At 40.8% G+C, this 15472-nt stretch overlaps 1 protein-coding gene across 2 annotated transcripts in view; it reads left to right on the top strand.

The window, feature by feature from the left end:
* LOC110970245 (matrix metalloproteinase-16) overlaps positions 1–15472 on the top strand; it is a 90371-nt gene that overhangs the window by 13533 nt on the left and 61366 nt on the right. Inside the window, exons 2-4 of one of the 2 annotated variants that reach the window (XM_022220503.2) lie at positions 8632–8780; positions 10106–10120; positions 11797–11919. In XM_022220503.2, coding sequence (XP_022076195.1) covers positions 8632–8780; positions 10106–10120; positions 11797–11919 — 287 coding nt within the window. The remainder of the gene's footprint in view (positions 1–8631; positions 8781–10105; positions 10121–11796; positions 11920–15472) is intronic. The other variant, XM_022220510.2, reaches the window with a different exon arrangement.

Raw genomic sequence — 15472 nt, 5'->3', positions numbered from 1 at the left:
AGAACTATTGCAATGCTTCTGTTTTCACAAACTCTTTGGGCCACGATAATTGTGATTTCATTACAGCGTACTGTTAAACTAAACTAAACACCTCCTGGCTGAAGCTTGACATTCATCAGTCAGTGATGGCATTATCAGAATGAAGAACTATCCCTTTAATGCCTAAATGTAAATATTTCTTTGTATTTCTTCCTCAGCTTTGCTTTCTGCAGCTCTCCTTCAGCCACTGTGACTTAGTATGTACAACTTATGGTTTGGTTTGCAAACCTTAAATGGGGAAAAACTGAAATGTACCTATAATGATTTTCTGCTTTGATCCAGAGAGCTCAAACACAGATGTGAACATGTCTTCATTAACGATTCATGCAGTTTGGAAACCCTATATTTTCTCATTCTGTTACGATCTGTCAAAATAGCACTTAAACGCCTGCTGATGTTTTCCTGAGCTCTGCTTGGACTCGTGGCTGCACTACCTCAGTATGGTTCCCATTCTGTGTCACTGTTATTACACCAACAAGAGTCCTAATTGAACGGCACCATCCATGCTTACAAGCTCTCTTGTTATCCATTTGCAGCGAGAGGACGGGGAGGAATTTCTGTCTTATTGAATAAAGGAGGCTGTCGAGCTGGAGCCTCCTGCTCTCAGGAATCCTTACATCGGCAGAACGCCGGGAACCATACATCAACAAGCGAAAGAGTGAATCAATGAGAAAGAGAAGTGGGCAGCAGAGAGCGAGGATAGAGAAAGAAAACAGAAAAATATAAGTCAGATAGGAGAGTGAAAGGTATAAAAAAAGCAAAGAGCTGAACACTTATTCAGCAAAACGTATCTCCAGGATTTGCTTTTTTCTGTGATATTATAGGAAGTTGGTAGCCTAGCCGCGCTAGACCCATGTTCTGAAGGCACAAGGGTCTAGGACCGCTCAACAGGGAGGGAGGCGGGCTAAAAGGTTGAACTTTCAAATCACTCTGCAGCAATTGGGTAGGTATACAACCAATCAGCGCAACAAATAGGCTGACGTAGTTCCTAGCGCCGGCGGATTGTGGCTAAGTCCCATTAGCTTCCCAACCAGCGGAGCCAACTGGTATATTAAGGATTTGCCATATCCCGTCGGCATAAGTCCAAATACGTCTTTCTTCTCAATGAAACACTTCAGTGCCGTCCTTTGTTTATCTTTCAAGTTGAATTTTAGCTTCAAATCTTTAAGGGCTGTGGCCAAAGCCGAGTCGAAAGATAACTGTTTATTGTGCGCCGGTTGTTTCTGTCAGAATCGTCGCGCCTCTGTCGTCACTTCGTTACGCCCGCCTTCTGACTCTACACTTCATGGTGATTGGTCCGGCCAGTTTTAGGAGAATCCAGCCTCGAGCCTTATGGAGGGTAACTAGACCGTCCCTGGCAGAGAATTAAATTTGTTGCCGTGGGTTGTCTAGCGCGGCTAGGCTAGGAAGTTGGTTCACCATCATGGAAATGGTGAGGTGTTAAAATGAATGGATTTAACATTGTCCACAGTTTGCCATAGTTTCCAGCTGTATTCTGCATCATGGGAAATGCAATAATCTTTACTGACTATTGCTTCTGCTCTTTTTTTTACCCTCTTTCCCAAAGAAGTCATAAAATACTAATAATGTAGAAGACGTAATCTATGAACTTTGGCATGATGATAGAATCAAAGATCAGAGACTTGGGTTTAATCTTTGAAAGTGTATGCAGTATTAATGTATTTGAGCCTTGAGCTTGTGCGTCTGTTTGATTCTCATATTGGAGTGTGTGGATTTTGAGTCTGGAAATGCAACTGTGGCAACTTTTGTTTGACTATGGACTGAGGAAAAGTGCAAGCAGGTGCACAGTGATGGTTTTGGAAAAATCCTTTAAGGGAGTTCAGCTGTGTTGCAGACATATAGAATTTCTGACTGAATGTGAATGGTTGCTCAAGGTTACGTACAGTCATGGAAAGCATTAGACTGCGATTGTTTTGTTGTTCATTTTGTTCATTTTGATGCCTGGTACAACTAAGGTACATTTGTTTGGACAAATATGTGGTAACAACAAAACTAGCTCATACGCATTTAATTTAAGGACTGATATCGAGGCATTTTCCACGCTTTTGTTGATAATAACCAAAATCACTTAAGTTCTTCCACCAATAGCTGTAACATTGTGCTGCCAAAAGCAGTGATTTTAGGCATTCCAGGTTTTCTTTTCTGTCTAGTTACAGAAGTTAGTACTTGATTGCAAAACCATTGTTTTCGATGACAAGAGTGGTCTAATAATTGTTTCCATGATTGTATGGACAGCAGGTTTTCAAGCTGTAACAAAGACAATCTAGTCAAAGTTACTTTTCTGTTTAAAAGGGAGGATCTCTGATAAGTGTGAGATCCCTGATGACAACACTTAAAACAGCAAGCCTACTATGTGAATCGCAGATATATGCGTACAATTTTTGACTAATTATAATTCTAGTTTCAGATATCTATAGTTCAATTCTGATTTGTCATAATTCTAGTTCAAGGTGTCTTTAGTTCCTCTCAATGCAAGATGTCCCCATTGTCCTTTTGAGATCTCCTAAATTCAGTTTGAACTGGTCAGAATCCCGTTCTAAATATTATAAAGTGGAATTCTGTGAAAATGCAAATAGAGACATTGTGATTTAGAGTTTTTACGAGGTGAAATGACATGGCAGATATCTGTAGTTACATCACAAGCTGTGGCAAGTGGTGGATGGAGGTGGAGGAGGTTTGTTTTTCAAACACAGTAACTGCATATGGCAGTCCGTGGGAGATTAGTGTTCTGAGCCCATCCAGACTTCGTCATAGGCCCTCAAGTGTGTCTGGAGACAGGAAATTACAAAAAGCTATATATTTCAACCTCAAGTTCTCCAATAAGCTTTCATCCACTGCTGCCTTGCCTTCATAGCTATTTATTGTTTCTGCAAACATGCAAAGCTGTCTATCAGAAAATGTATTTATTAGATTCACTAAATATATATATAAAAATATGTTTAATTAGTCTTAGGTTTTGTTCTTCTTATGAGGCTTATTGTGAGTTTCTTATATGTAGTTTGTTTGCACAGCATAGTCATTGTGTCTTTTGTGCCTCAAGACTTTTGTGTCTGTTGAATTTGGTATGGTGCTCCTAGGAAATTAAATGTTTCGTTTGTCACTGATTCTAACTTTTACCTGTTTTTAAAACAATCCTGCCCTTTGAAATGGAGGAATAGTATCACAAAAATGTCTGCATAACTGGTAAAAATGGGAATTAAAAAGTATAAATCTGAAGATATTTGAAATGGTTGTTGCTAGAGGTACGGACCCGTACCCGTAGCCTGTGGACTACGGATACGGCACTTGCCATTTGCCAATCAGATACGCGAGATCTGGTCACGTGACTCCCGGTAGACGCTAGCTGTACGGACCCGTAGCATCGGTGCGACAGGTACGGACCCTAAACCTGACCCTAACACTAACCCTAACCTTAACCTTTGCTTACACTTCAACAGTTTGCAGTGGTTAGCAGCTTCTTGACTCGCGAGACTTGCGTACGGGTCCGTATCTGTCTGGCAAATGGAAAGTGCCATACCCGTAGCCTGTGGGCTACGGATACGGACCCGTATCCGTAGACACTACCATTTGAAATACCTTCAATCAGAATGATGCAGAAAGTCTGACTAGTTACAGTTTGGCTATTAAATGCCTGAATGATTTGCTTTAAGCCTGCACACACTGAAGGTGTAGAACTTAAAGGAAGTGAAAAGGTGCAACAAAAAGATAATATCAGTGGCATTATGGGAAATGTAGGATCATTTTTGGAGCTTGTGTTGTACTAAAGAGCTGCAGTACTCTTCTTAAGTACGTAATCGTGCATGGCCAAGGAGCCGCAGTATGTGCGACGTTTATCTGCAATTCTATCTTCATCCCTGCATGAACACATTTCAGTATCAATAGCCACATTTCGACTTTTCTGCGAAACGCTGCAGTAGAAGACACACGGTGACCAGAATGGCTCGGCTGACTGCGTTCGCTGTCAGCGTGGAAAAGTTTGATTGAAATTACCGGCTGCCCTCTTTGTGCTGTATTCATCCTTTGTGCTGTCTTGCTGTTTCCCCGCGGTGCTGTATATAAAGAACCGGCACGACAGCTACACCCTCCACCTCCTGCCTCCGTCTCGCTCTCATCCTCATATAGGACGCCGAGCAGCTCCTCACCACCTGCACGCTCACGCAGACACCGTCCAATATCCTGTCAATATCAGAGTGACAGACATGACAGCAGTCTCAGCGTCCTTTCTTTGATACATCCCTGTATCTGATAACGGCTGCATTGTCTGGAGGCACGGACGCACAACCTTCATAATGTTACTTACAAATACTTTCTTTATGTTTTAGAACATCTTAATATCTGGAGTCCACATTTTCCTCTGGAGAAAAGATAAAAAGGCCTACACAGCCTCTTTTATCTGCAGAAAAAGTGGTCCAAATTTTATTAAAATGCATCAAATGTAGTGAAGCTCGAGTTGAATTAAGCTCTTTCTCTGCTGGCAAAATCAAATTGTACAGTAGTCTTTTAAGACTGCAAAGGGGGAAAAAAAGATTTTTCTTCAAATATGCAGTGCCACGTCTGAACTACAAACTTTTTCATCTATATCTTTTTTCCGCCTCCCTATTTCACCCCAAAAGCACCAAAGAATTCACCAGTGAGACAGGGCAGTGGTTAAAGGACGCAGCTGAAGTTCGGTTTCAATATAAAGGCTCCAATGTCAGAGAGGAGATGAGAGGGAGGGACAGAGATGATTACAGGACAAGAAAAAGGAAAGTAGAAATTAGAATGAAAAGAGAGTGACATAACAGACAGAAGATGCTGGAAAAGGGAACACGAAGCCTTGCAGAAAGAGAAGATCTAACAGTGTGAATGTATAATGTTCAATGTTGCTGCAGGTTAAACCAAATTTACAATCATGAAACGGAAGATTTGGAAGGCTGAAAAATGATGTGGAGGATTAAAACGTGGATTTGACTATCTGTAATTGCAGCATGTGTTAAGGCACATCCATTCTCCAGAGGCTAAAACACGCCCTTTTCACTTTGCCCTCTGGTATTTCCAGCTGTATTTTAACAGGAGAAAGACCAGGAACTCAACATAAAGCTGTGGAGGTTCAGTCAGTCATTTGTGCGTTTTAAATCTAAATCATTCAAAACTTCTAATTATATATTGGGGATTTTACCTCCAATGTTGTGTCTTCCTCACACCACGTTCCTGCATCTTGCCACAACATACTGTCTGTTTTGGAGGAAGATTTGTTGATGTGCTTGTTTGTCTGCTGCAGTGTTGTCTCACGATTTCTCCACTGTGGACTGTCATGTGTCATTTCATGCCTGAGCTCTCTGAAAGCGTCACCGGGCTTTAGAGTGTGTGTTTGTCAGCACGGCTTGTTTGCAAGTGTTTTATCCGTATGTGTGTGTGCGTGTGTCTCTGCGTCTTTGTCCAGGCTTGTGCACACGCGTGTGTGTCACATTACGGAGGTGTAGTTTCAGTAGCCGAGCAGCTGAATGAAAATCTCACCCGTGAACCTCTCTCCCCAGAGGTTTTTCGCAGTGTAAAAAAACCTGACACACATTGTAATGTTATCACCCACTCACTCAGCGCTGGGGGAGGAGGGGGAGAGTGCATGGATGGAAGCAGAAAGACAGCGGGAAATGCATGGAAAAGAGCAGAACACCCAGCAGAGAAAGAAACAAACAAGAAAGAAATAAAGGAGGGAAAAGGTGTAAGAGAGAACAACATGCAGGGGGACCTCAGGTGTACAGGATGTGGATCATGTTGTGTCAGTGTCATTTTAACATCTGCCTCACTGATGGGTGTAAGTCATGTCTGCAGAGTGTGAAAATGTACATGTGTGTACCTATATGTACTTCATCTGGCAGGACTATAGGGTTTGTCAGTGTGCCAATCACAACACAGATAATCTGCAGAGAGAAAGTTGGGCTGAGATAATGTAATGAGTTGAGACCTTAATACTTCAAAAAAACCTTAATGTCAGTCCATTTTTTTTCCTGTTGTACACGTGTGAGGCTGGGCAGCTTATCAGTCGAGACTTTCTCTATTAGATTCATTTTCTTTATTGAAATGCATTAGTAACACTTTATTATATGGGCTCTTAGTTTAGTTTATTAAGATTTTTTCCCCCCAGAAACAATATAGGGTAAATGTAGACAAAATTCTGAAGCCCAATTTGAATGTATTTAGTTGTATTTGGTGAATAATCAGTTGTTGATTTGCTCCAATGAAAACCAGGTAAATACTGTATGAATTAGCATTTAGTTGTATGCTGTCAATGCATATTCAGTTGACCCGCTGTATTCAGATTAATATTCACTCCGTAATTTTACAATTAAGTTAAGCATTTCTGCATATTTTGTTCTGCATTTTGCTTTTCAGGACACTTTAGTAGCCACAGAAAATAGTCTTTTTTGAACGAATAGTTTGGTATTTTGGGAAATAAACTCATTCACTGTATTGCAGAGAGTTAAATGAAAAGGTTAATACCAAACATGGCAAGGTTATAGCTAGCAGCTAGCTAGCTTAGCTTAGCATTAAGATAGGAAGCAGGCTCAGCGAGCTTGGCTCAGTCTGAATGTTCAAAAAAATCCGCCTGTTTTTTTGTTTTACAGATTAAACAAACAAGATGTAACTTACTAATTAGTCAGCTTTAGACATGCTGGCAGTAGGAGACAAACCAATTGTTTCCTCATCATCCCAGTCTTGCGCTAAGCTAGGCTAATTATTTGCTGCAACTTAAACATCAAAGTACAATGATGAGGCTCTTCATTCTTTCTGTAGAGCCGTTATACTCGCTAAAAATGCGTCTTAAAGCACCGGTCGTTTCCCTAATACAATATTGATTTGTTTATATATTTTGCATTTCCATCTGTTGACTATTAGTATTAAAAAAAAATTTTTTTCAAAGAATTTTTTTATTCAGCTAAGTTTAATTTCTTCATTTTTCTTCATATTCATCTTTTACAGCTGTGATGGATGTATTTTCAGTCTACCACACAAACAGTGAGTTTTAAAGAACTTATTGTTGCTGCTTAGAGTCTGACACGAGGCTCACTCACTGTAACCAAAGCTATAGGCTCACATTCGTTCCATTGTTGAGTGATGGTTTGCCTTTTATTGCGTTCTCCTCGCTTGCTCTCACACCATGCTTCCCTCCCTGTTTAGTGAATTTCATTCTCAGTGTGTATGCTATCCTGAGCAGCAGGCCTCCGTGATGACTGAAGCAGCTCAACAACATTGTGTACGAGAATAACGCTCAGGTTTCACAGCACAGTGCTGCTGAATGAGGAATAAAAAAAGGTCTGAGGCAAATTTGCAGCCTGGCAGTTCATTGGGTCTTTGAGATTCTAGGCCAGCGTTGTGTTGTTCCAATTTCTCCACACTTCAAGCAAAACAGTTTAGCTGTGTTTTTATTGGTCGGTTGGTGTTGTGTTAGGATGTGCAGCGTTTGCCGAATCTGTTTACCATTTTTATGATGAAAACTGAGAGACTACAAAGAGGCTGGGACTATCCAAATCCCTAAAGCCTCTTCTGTGGGAAAACCCAGCCGATTCCCCCTTCTCCTGCCTGGTCCAAAGATCTGAGCCGTGATTCCCTCTGGCTGGATTTTATAGACACGGAAAGCTCTATTACACCAAAGCTTTTCCCTGACAAGCCAAATGACATGATAACAGATGACATTCTGCACTATAACTGGAATAGAGATTTCTCTTTTTCTGCTTATGCCCTTTTACAAATGTCTTTTCTGAAGCATTTTGGATATGTTATTGGCTGGTCTTTGGTCTCTGTAGCTTTCATACAAAGCTGTATCGTGATGACATTTAAATGTTGTTGTAGGTCATGTAGAACAGGGAATATTTTTTGGCTTAATGTATTCAGAAGATTCTGCTGAGTGCATTGTTTAAAATGCTTCTCACATTGAAACGCGGTACTATAAATTCACAGCTAACGTGGAAACTTAAACTGTAATACTGATGGCCCAGCGCTGCCGTGATTTGCCGGGTGGAAGAAGTGCTTTGCCAAAGCGTAGACTGTTAGTTAATGAGCTTTAGAGCTGTTGGAAAGCACATATATTTGAACCATGTCAGGTAAAATCAAGCTTTTAACCTTTGAACATATCCACATGGTGTTGTTTGTTTGCTAGAAGATGCACCATGAGCAAACTAGAAACTGTACACAATGTGGAATTAAATGTAAGCCATTATAAAGCAGGAAGGGAATATTTTATTTAAAAAATAACAAACCCTTCAAAATATGTGACTTTGATACTCAGAGATGAGTTTTTAGGCATTTAATTAATGGTAGAGTGACTTTAACTTTGGACAGAGCCATGCTAGTTGTTTCCTTCTACTTTCCGTTTTTTGCTAAGCTAAGCTAACTGTTTCCAAGATTCATATTAATCTATTTATGGTAAGGACTCCTTTCAAGAAAATCAATTGACACACTTTTGAAAATGTTTATCTTTTCCTGTAACAGCTGTACTACAGTCATGCTCGTCTTTGAAGTCCTCGCATCAGCATTATTTTGTGGACTTTACGATCATGTCTAACCTTTTCCTCTCTGTTTGCTTGTTTGCAGGCATGGCTCCAGAGGTATGGCTACCTACCTCCTGCAGACCCCAGAATGTCAGTGCTGCGTTCTGCCCGAGTCATGCAGTCTGCTATCGCTGCCATGCAGCGCCGCTACGGCCTAAATGTCACAGGGGGTCTGGACAGCAACACTATAGAGTGAGTCACACACCTTTTAAAACGACGCTTTAAGATGAACTGGATGTTAAATTCATGATGTTTGCTTTTTCAAAAACAATAAGAAAACATGGGTGGGTGTACGATAGGAAGAAGTCGACTCCAAACACAAAGAAGCTGCTTTGTTTACCATACTAGTATATGTGATTATGTCTTTTATTAGTCATTAGCCCTGTAAATGTATATTATTTAATTTTAAACCAATGCCTACTGACTAATAACATTATACATCAGTGTGATTAATTCCGGAAATGTCAAAACATCAGCCAAAAAGAAATGCATGCTCCTCTGTTTTTATTTCTATTTTTTTTACATGTTACTTCCAAACAAATTGATGTTATGTATGCTGAGTTTTTATAATTTGAAAAACAGTACCAGTTGAAATTTGAATTCTCTCAGGGCCTTAGGCGTAGAGAGCTCGTTTACAAAAAGGAGTGAACAAAAGCCAGCAGGTAAAACATGCTGTAAACTCTGTTGTTTTTGCGGTTGTTTGTTGTTTTTGATTAAGATTCACAGTGCTCACAGTTAAGTGGACGAGACATTTTCAAAATGGGGGTACAAATGGTCGGTGCCTCTTTCATTCAGCCGCTGTTCTGCATTCCAAAGGCAAGCACAGCCATTTTGCCAGACGCAAAGTTACACTGACATAGATTAAGTGGGGCGTTTTAATTTGATCAAAGGGACCTTTTGCAGAGAGTACACCTCCGATGTCAGATCAAAGGCTGCAAAATGCCTTAGTATTAAGATTCAGTGGAAGAGAAGGAAGAACAGGGACGGTGTTTGGTTCCTCCTCATCCATCAGTCAAAACTAAAAGCAGACTAGGATGACACATTGGTTTAGATTAAAATAATTAAAAAAGACTCATACTTATGTTGTCCACACGCAGGAGTGTAACGGAGGATAAATCCCACCTGAGGTTTATAAATCTTTAAAGAGGTATTTTTAAATTATGCATCACATAAAGAATCATAGTGATGGAGCATAATAGATAATTCATGTTTTTAAAACCAAATATAGTCTGTTTTACCCAGATTAACCTCTGCGCCTTACCCAGATGTCTTTGTACCTGCAGATCACTAAAACAGTGCTCACTGACATTTGTACCCACCAACAGTGAAATACCATCCGTGCTACAAATAGCAAATGAGCTCAAATTGGCCACTGAACTGTAACATGGCAATGTGGTGGCCAGCGATGTGAACGCGGACTAACAGCTGTCCAACCACTGGGCTGAAACAGAGAGAAATGTGATCAGCTAACAGTCTGTCTGTTTTTTTTTCTCTTCTGCTTCGCTTGGTTGATGTAGCGATAACACGATAAGGTGAGGCACCTTTTGTGTGTGACGTGTGTGAATGCGTATGTTAAAATACATGCAAGCGTGATGTGTTTTTGTATAACATGAAAATTATTAGGCATTCCATGTGTTTATAGATGGATGATTTGTATGTCTCTTCTGCCTACCCTTCCTCATGTTTTAACTGCTTGTATTCTACATACAAATGCACAAACAGCTTCATGTGAGTCATTTTGCTCTCATCTGTTTAGCTGGAGCTACACTGGATTAGAGTTGGGTTCTGTTCAACATGTACAGTAGTCAGTGTATAAGGGGTGATTGTTCATTCTGTGAGTCAGGAGACGGTGTGATATAAAGCTTCTGCCAGCACAACTTTGTTAGACATTTTTGTGGCCACTGATAGATATGATTTCTTAGTGGATCGCAAACTAGACCAGAGAAGAAATCATCACCTGCTGTGTGTGTGTCAGCAGCCTGAGATGATTCGAGAAGTGTGTCTGCAGCTACCACGAAGAGAAGAAAGAGCAGGTTCAACAGTAGAAGAGCCTGCAGTTTCCAAAAACAGGCTTATTGTTGTCTTCAGCAGTCATGTGTTTGCTGTACACCGTGAACTTGTTCTCCATGTTTGGACTGCCCAGGCAGATTTCTGCTGTAGCGACGTGAACTGTGGCGCTACGGTCTGCGGGTACTCCTGTGTTGGGGTTGTTTATGGCCACAACAGCACAATCGTTGTCCCCACAATCCCCACTCGCTCCCTGCGACTTCCCCCTCTTGCCCAAAGGGAAATTCGAGTTGAAGGGTCGCCGTTTTGACACTCTTAAATAGAGTCATGGTTCATCGCAGATGGTGTTTGACATGTTTACATAACAGGAGTTCCAGGGAGCGTTACTAGCAAAAACATTGGGAGTGCTGTGTCACTACACATGGAGGCTGCTTTCATGAGGAAGTTTACATGAGGTACAGTGTTTGATTACCCTAGCCGCGCTAGACAACCCACGGCAACGAATTTAATTCTCTGCCAGGGACGGTCTAGTTACCCTCCATAAGGCTCGAGGCTGGATTCTCCTAAAACTGGCCGGACCAATCACCATGAAGTGTAGAGTCAGAAGGCGGGCGTAACGAAGTGACGACAGAGGCATGACGATTCTGACAGAAACAACCGGCGCACAATAAACAGTTATCTTTCGACTGGGCTTTGGCCACAGCCCTTAAAGATTTGAAGCTAAAATTCAACTTGAAAGATAAACAAAGGACGGCACTAAAGTGTTTCATTGAGAAGAAAGACGTATTTGGACTTATGCCGACGGGATATGGCAAATCCTTAATATACCAGTTGGCTCCGCGGGTCCGCTGGTTGGGAAGCTAATGGGACTTAGCCACAATCCCCCGGTGCTCTCGGAACTACGTCAGCCTGTTCGTTGCGTTGATTGGTTGTATACCTACCCAATTGCTGCAGAGGGATTTGATAGACAACCTTTTAGCCCGCCTCCCTCCCTGTCGAGCTTCCCTAGACCCTTGTGCCATCAGAAACATGGGTGTAGCATGGCTAGGCTAGTGTTTGATTGTTTTAGGGGCAGTCTCAGAACTTTACGATCACCCCTTGTGCACCACTTCATGAGGAAAATGTTGCAGTCAACACCTATAACAAACTCGTAAATATCTATTAACTGTTGTTTTGTGGCCTCCTCACCTGTGTCCTGTAGGTGGATGAAGAAGCCCAGATGTGGGGTTCCTGACCAGATAGGTGGGGCATCCAAATTCAGTGTCAGGAAACGGCGGTACGCCCTCACAGGACAGAGATGGCAACACAAACATATCACATACAGGTGGGTGGATTTGAAGTTGTCTTTTTTATTTGGGTTTGTTTTTTTTTTCTTTTGAGGTGGCGTCATTGCAACATTTCACAAAATAATCCAGCTTCCCTCCAATCCCTGTAACCACCCCCGACATGCTCAGAAAATCCCAGCAACACACACTGACTTTCCCCATCAAGGGAGCTTTTGTCAAGTTGCAGACACTCAGTCAACAAGATTAACCCAGTACAGGCCTGCAGCCACAAAGAAGTAACTGATATCTGTACACATTCAGAGACACGTGCGCACAAGCAGGGCTTCAGAACTAAACCAGTGTTGCTGACCTTTCCATTAAGGTACACAGAGACCACCAGTAATCACCAGCTGTCTTTTTTATGCTTATCTCACTCTTTTCTTGTCTTTCACGTATTTGCCTCTTTTTAAAAACCAGCTTCTTAATTTTTCCTTGATGTGGAAGCCTCTTTGAAACTGTAAGATGTTGTTTCGCCTTTTGATTGCTCAGATCCTTGTCTCTGTTTACAGGCTTGAATATTTCCCTGTTCTGCCTTATTAAGCACATAAACAAGAGCTGAACACAATTGACAGTATTTGAACTTACATAATGGACAAAAAAACCTACAAAATAACAAAAGGTCAACTGAAGTTTGACATTGCCTGAAGCCAGCATCACATCACATACAACACAGGACCTGTTCTTCAAACCTCCACTGTAGAGGAACCAGCTTTATCCTCCAGGGCACATGTAGTGCAGATGGGAAAAGACTGTACATGTCACTGGTGCATACATGTACCAGAGACCTCTTTGCCAATTTCATAATTCACAAGCCCAGTTTCTGGCAACCAGCTACATGAACAATAATGTATAGGACAACATGCCGTGGTTATGTAATATTTCTCTGTAGATTTAGTGAGGCCAGTCACCCAGATTCTGTAATATTTTATATGTACTGTACTGCCGCTTGCCCCCAGCTACACGTTTCATGGATTAATCCTTAAGAAGTGAGCTTGTTTTTCATTTCTGCTCTGCCTCAGGGATAAATGTGTAAGTAGTATTACATGCTAAATATAATCTATGGATCAGTGACCTACAGCTGAAGTAGGACTGTATATCACTGATGGCACCACTGCCTGCACATTTTTTATTTAAAAAAACCACACTGGGATCACGTTCAAAAATAGTTACATGAGCGTGTGGCTCTTCTGCGATGGCGCTGCTCTGAAAAGAGGGGAATGAACGGGCTTGATGAAGAGCGCAGGAGTAGATTGGTGGAAATGAGAGAGGAAAGTGTGGAGTGGAGGGAGGAGAAGCAGCTGCAGAGAGAAAAAGATGAGCTGAGAGGGGAGGAGAGGAGAGGAGGAAACCCCGGTGGAAGGCAGAGGGTGCTCGCTGACAGATTAGGGTTATGTAATAGGATGGGAGCATTTTGAGAGTGTGTGCGCATTCATACGTGTGTGTGTGTGTGTGTGTGTGTGTGTGTGTGTTGTACATGGATGTGTGCCTGGCCTCCAGTCAGTGGGAAGATGTGCCTGCAGCTGCTGCTTTTATCTCAGATTGGCGCAATGGAGGTAGTTGGAGAATGCAGCACATTCATCGAAAGATTCTTGTAATCTGCTTAGAAGTTGTGTGTGAAGCGCTACAACTCACCACCAAAAGTATTAGGAAAATATGCTGTGTTGTCAGCAGTCATAGAACAAAAGCATTTTTTTTTTACATGGAAATGAAGGCACCTAAATAGAATAAAAGAACAGTAACAAGAAGCAACATCTTTATTGCTTTTGGGAAAACATCTGAGTTTGGAGAAAATATTCAACATTTTAAAGAATAATTGTGAGTCATTGCAGCTTGGTCCACAAGCTGTGTCTAAGATGGACATAGCCACCATGATGTGACCTGCTGGGTTAAGGACTGCCATTTTGAAGCCTCAAATTTGTAATTTTGGCTGTCACCATTGTGTTTTTAAAGTGGACCTGACAAGTGAGGGATAAATCTGACTTAGAACTCAATGTAGGCCCATATGATAGCGACTTTTCAGCCACTATGTAGCCATGTCCTAAAGCATATCCTGCTTTATTGTCTGTTTTCCTCTGAATGGGGTTCCTAATTTACACAAGGAGACTTGAAACTTGTGATTGAGACCATAAAATCTTTGGTAAAATGTTTACTAATATAAGAAATCATCTAAGAAGAAGAGTCATTTTCTCATAGATTTCTATAAAATAGGAATTATTTTTGCAACAAGAGGAGTCGCCTCCTGTTGGCAGTTAGACAGTGCAGATTTAAGTCACTCTTGCATTGGCATTACTTTTCACACTTGGAACCTCCATCTATCTTTTACATACAGTCTATACTCGGGCCTTTGGTTTTTAATTTCTGGTAATTAGTTATCATATCATTCCAAACTACAGCATTATAGTGTTGGGAACTGTGAATTGCCATCACTACAACAAGTTCTACAAACCAGCAGCTTAGCAATAACCCTTCATTACACAGTAGACCTGTGAACAAAAATGGTGATTATGGCTTGCTTATGACTTTTTTGATGATCTAACCATGTCTGTTTCTTACCCTGTTTTTGTCCTGTTAGAGCTACAGCTATACAGGAACTACTACACAAAACAAGAGTTTGCAAAAGTTTTCCTTCAACATTGGGTTGTTCTGCAGGAGTGTGGATGGCTGCACTGGATTTATTCAAACTTTGTACATGCGCTACTGTTCAAAAGTTTGGGGTCACTTAGAAATGTCCTTATTTTTGAAAGAAAATCATTTTTTTACATTGAAGATAACATTAAATTAATCATAAATCCAGTCTAGACATTGTTAATGTGGTAAATGACTATTCCAGCTGGAAACGGCTGATTTTTAATGGAATATCTCCATAGGGGTACAGAGGAACATTTCCAGCAACCATCACTCCTGTGTTCTAATGCTACATTGAGTTAGCTAATAGTGTTGAAAGTCTAATTGATGATTGGAAAATCCTTGAGCAGTTACGTTAGCACATGAATAAAAGTATGAGTTTTCATGTAAAATATATAATTGTCTGGGGGAAGTCCAAACTTTTCAACTATAGTGTACATTTTCCCACTTACAAACACACCTTTATATTACATTGTTTAAGACTGTAATGCGAGCCAGAATTTTCTCTTCCATTTGAGGACTTCCATTGCTGTGACACATGAGCAAGTAACAACACAACATGCAAACATGTAAACTTAAGTGGAAATGTGCAACTGATAGATACTCAAGTCATTAATTGCATAGTTTAAAACACTAACTTGCAGTTCTATATTATCCAAAATTTACACATATATATATATTCTATTATACACAATAACGGCGTCACTTGTTAAATGTCTTTTTAGGTAAAGCTTGAAGCTGAGAAAGAGGGAACTGTATGTATCATGTGACTCTGACATCAGGGAATGAGAATTTTCATTCTTGGTGCCTTAGTTGGACTAAAGAAATCAATTAAAACCTGATGTGTTGTCATTCTTTCTCCTTGAAAAACCTCAGTTTTTTTTCTCTTTGATGCTTTAAGCTTTTAAAATAATCTTGAAAAACAAC

The sequence above is a fragment of the Acanthochromis polyacanthus genome, chromosome 20 (genome assembly GCF_021347895.1).
Source record: "Acanthochromis polyacanthus isolate Apoly-LR-REF ecotype Palm Island chromosome 20, KAUST_Apoly_ChrSc, whole genome shotgun sequence".
NCBI lineage: Eukaryota > Metazoa > Chordata > Actinopteri > Pomacentridae > Acanthochromis > Acanthochromis polyacanthus.
This window is presented reverse-complemented; position numbering and strand designations above follow the sequence as displayed.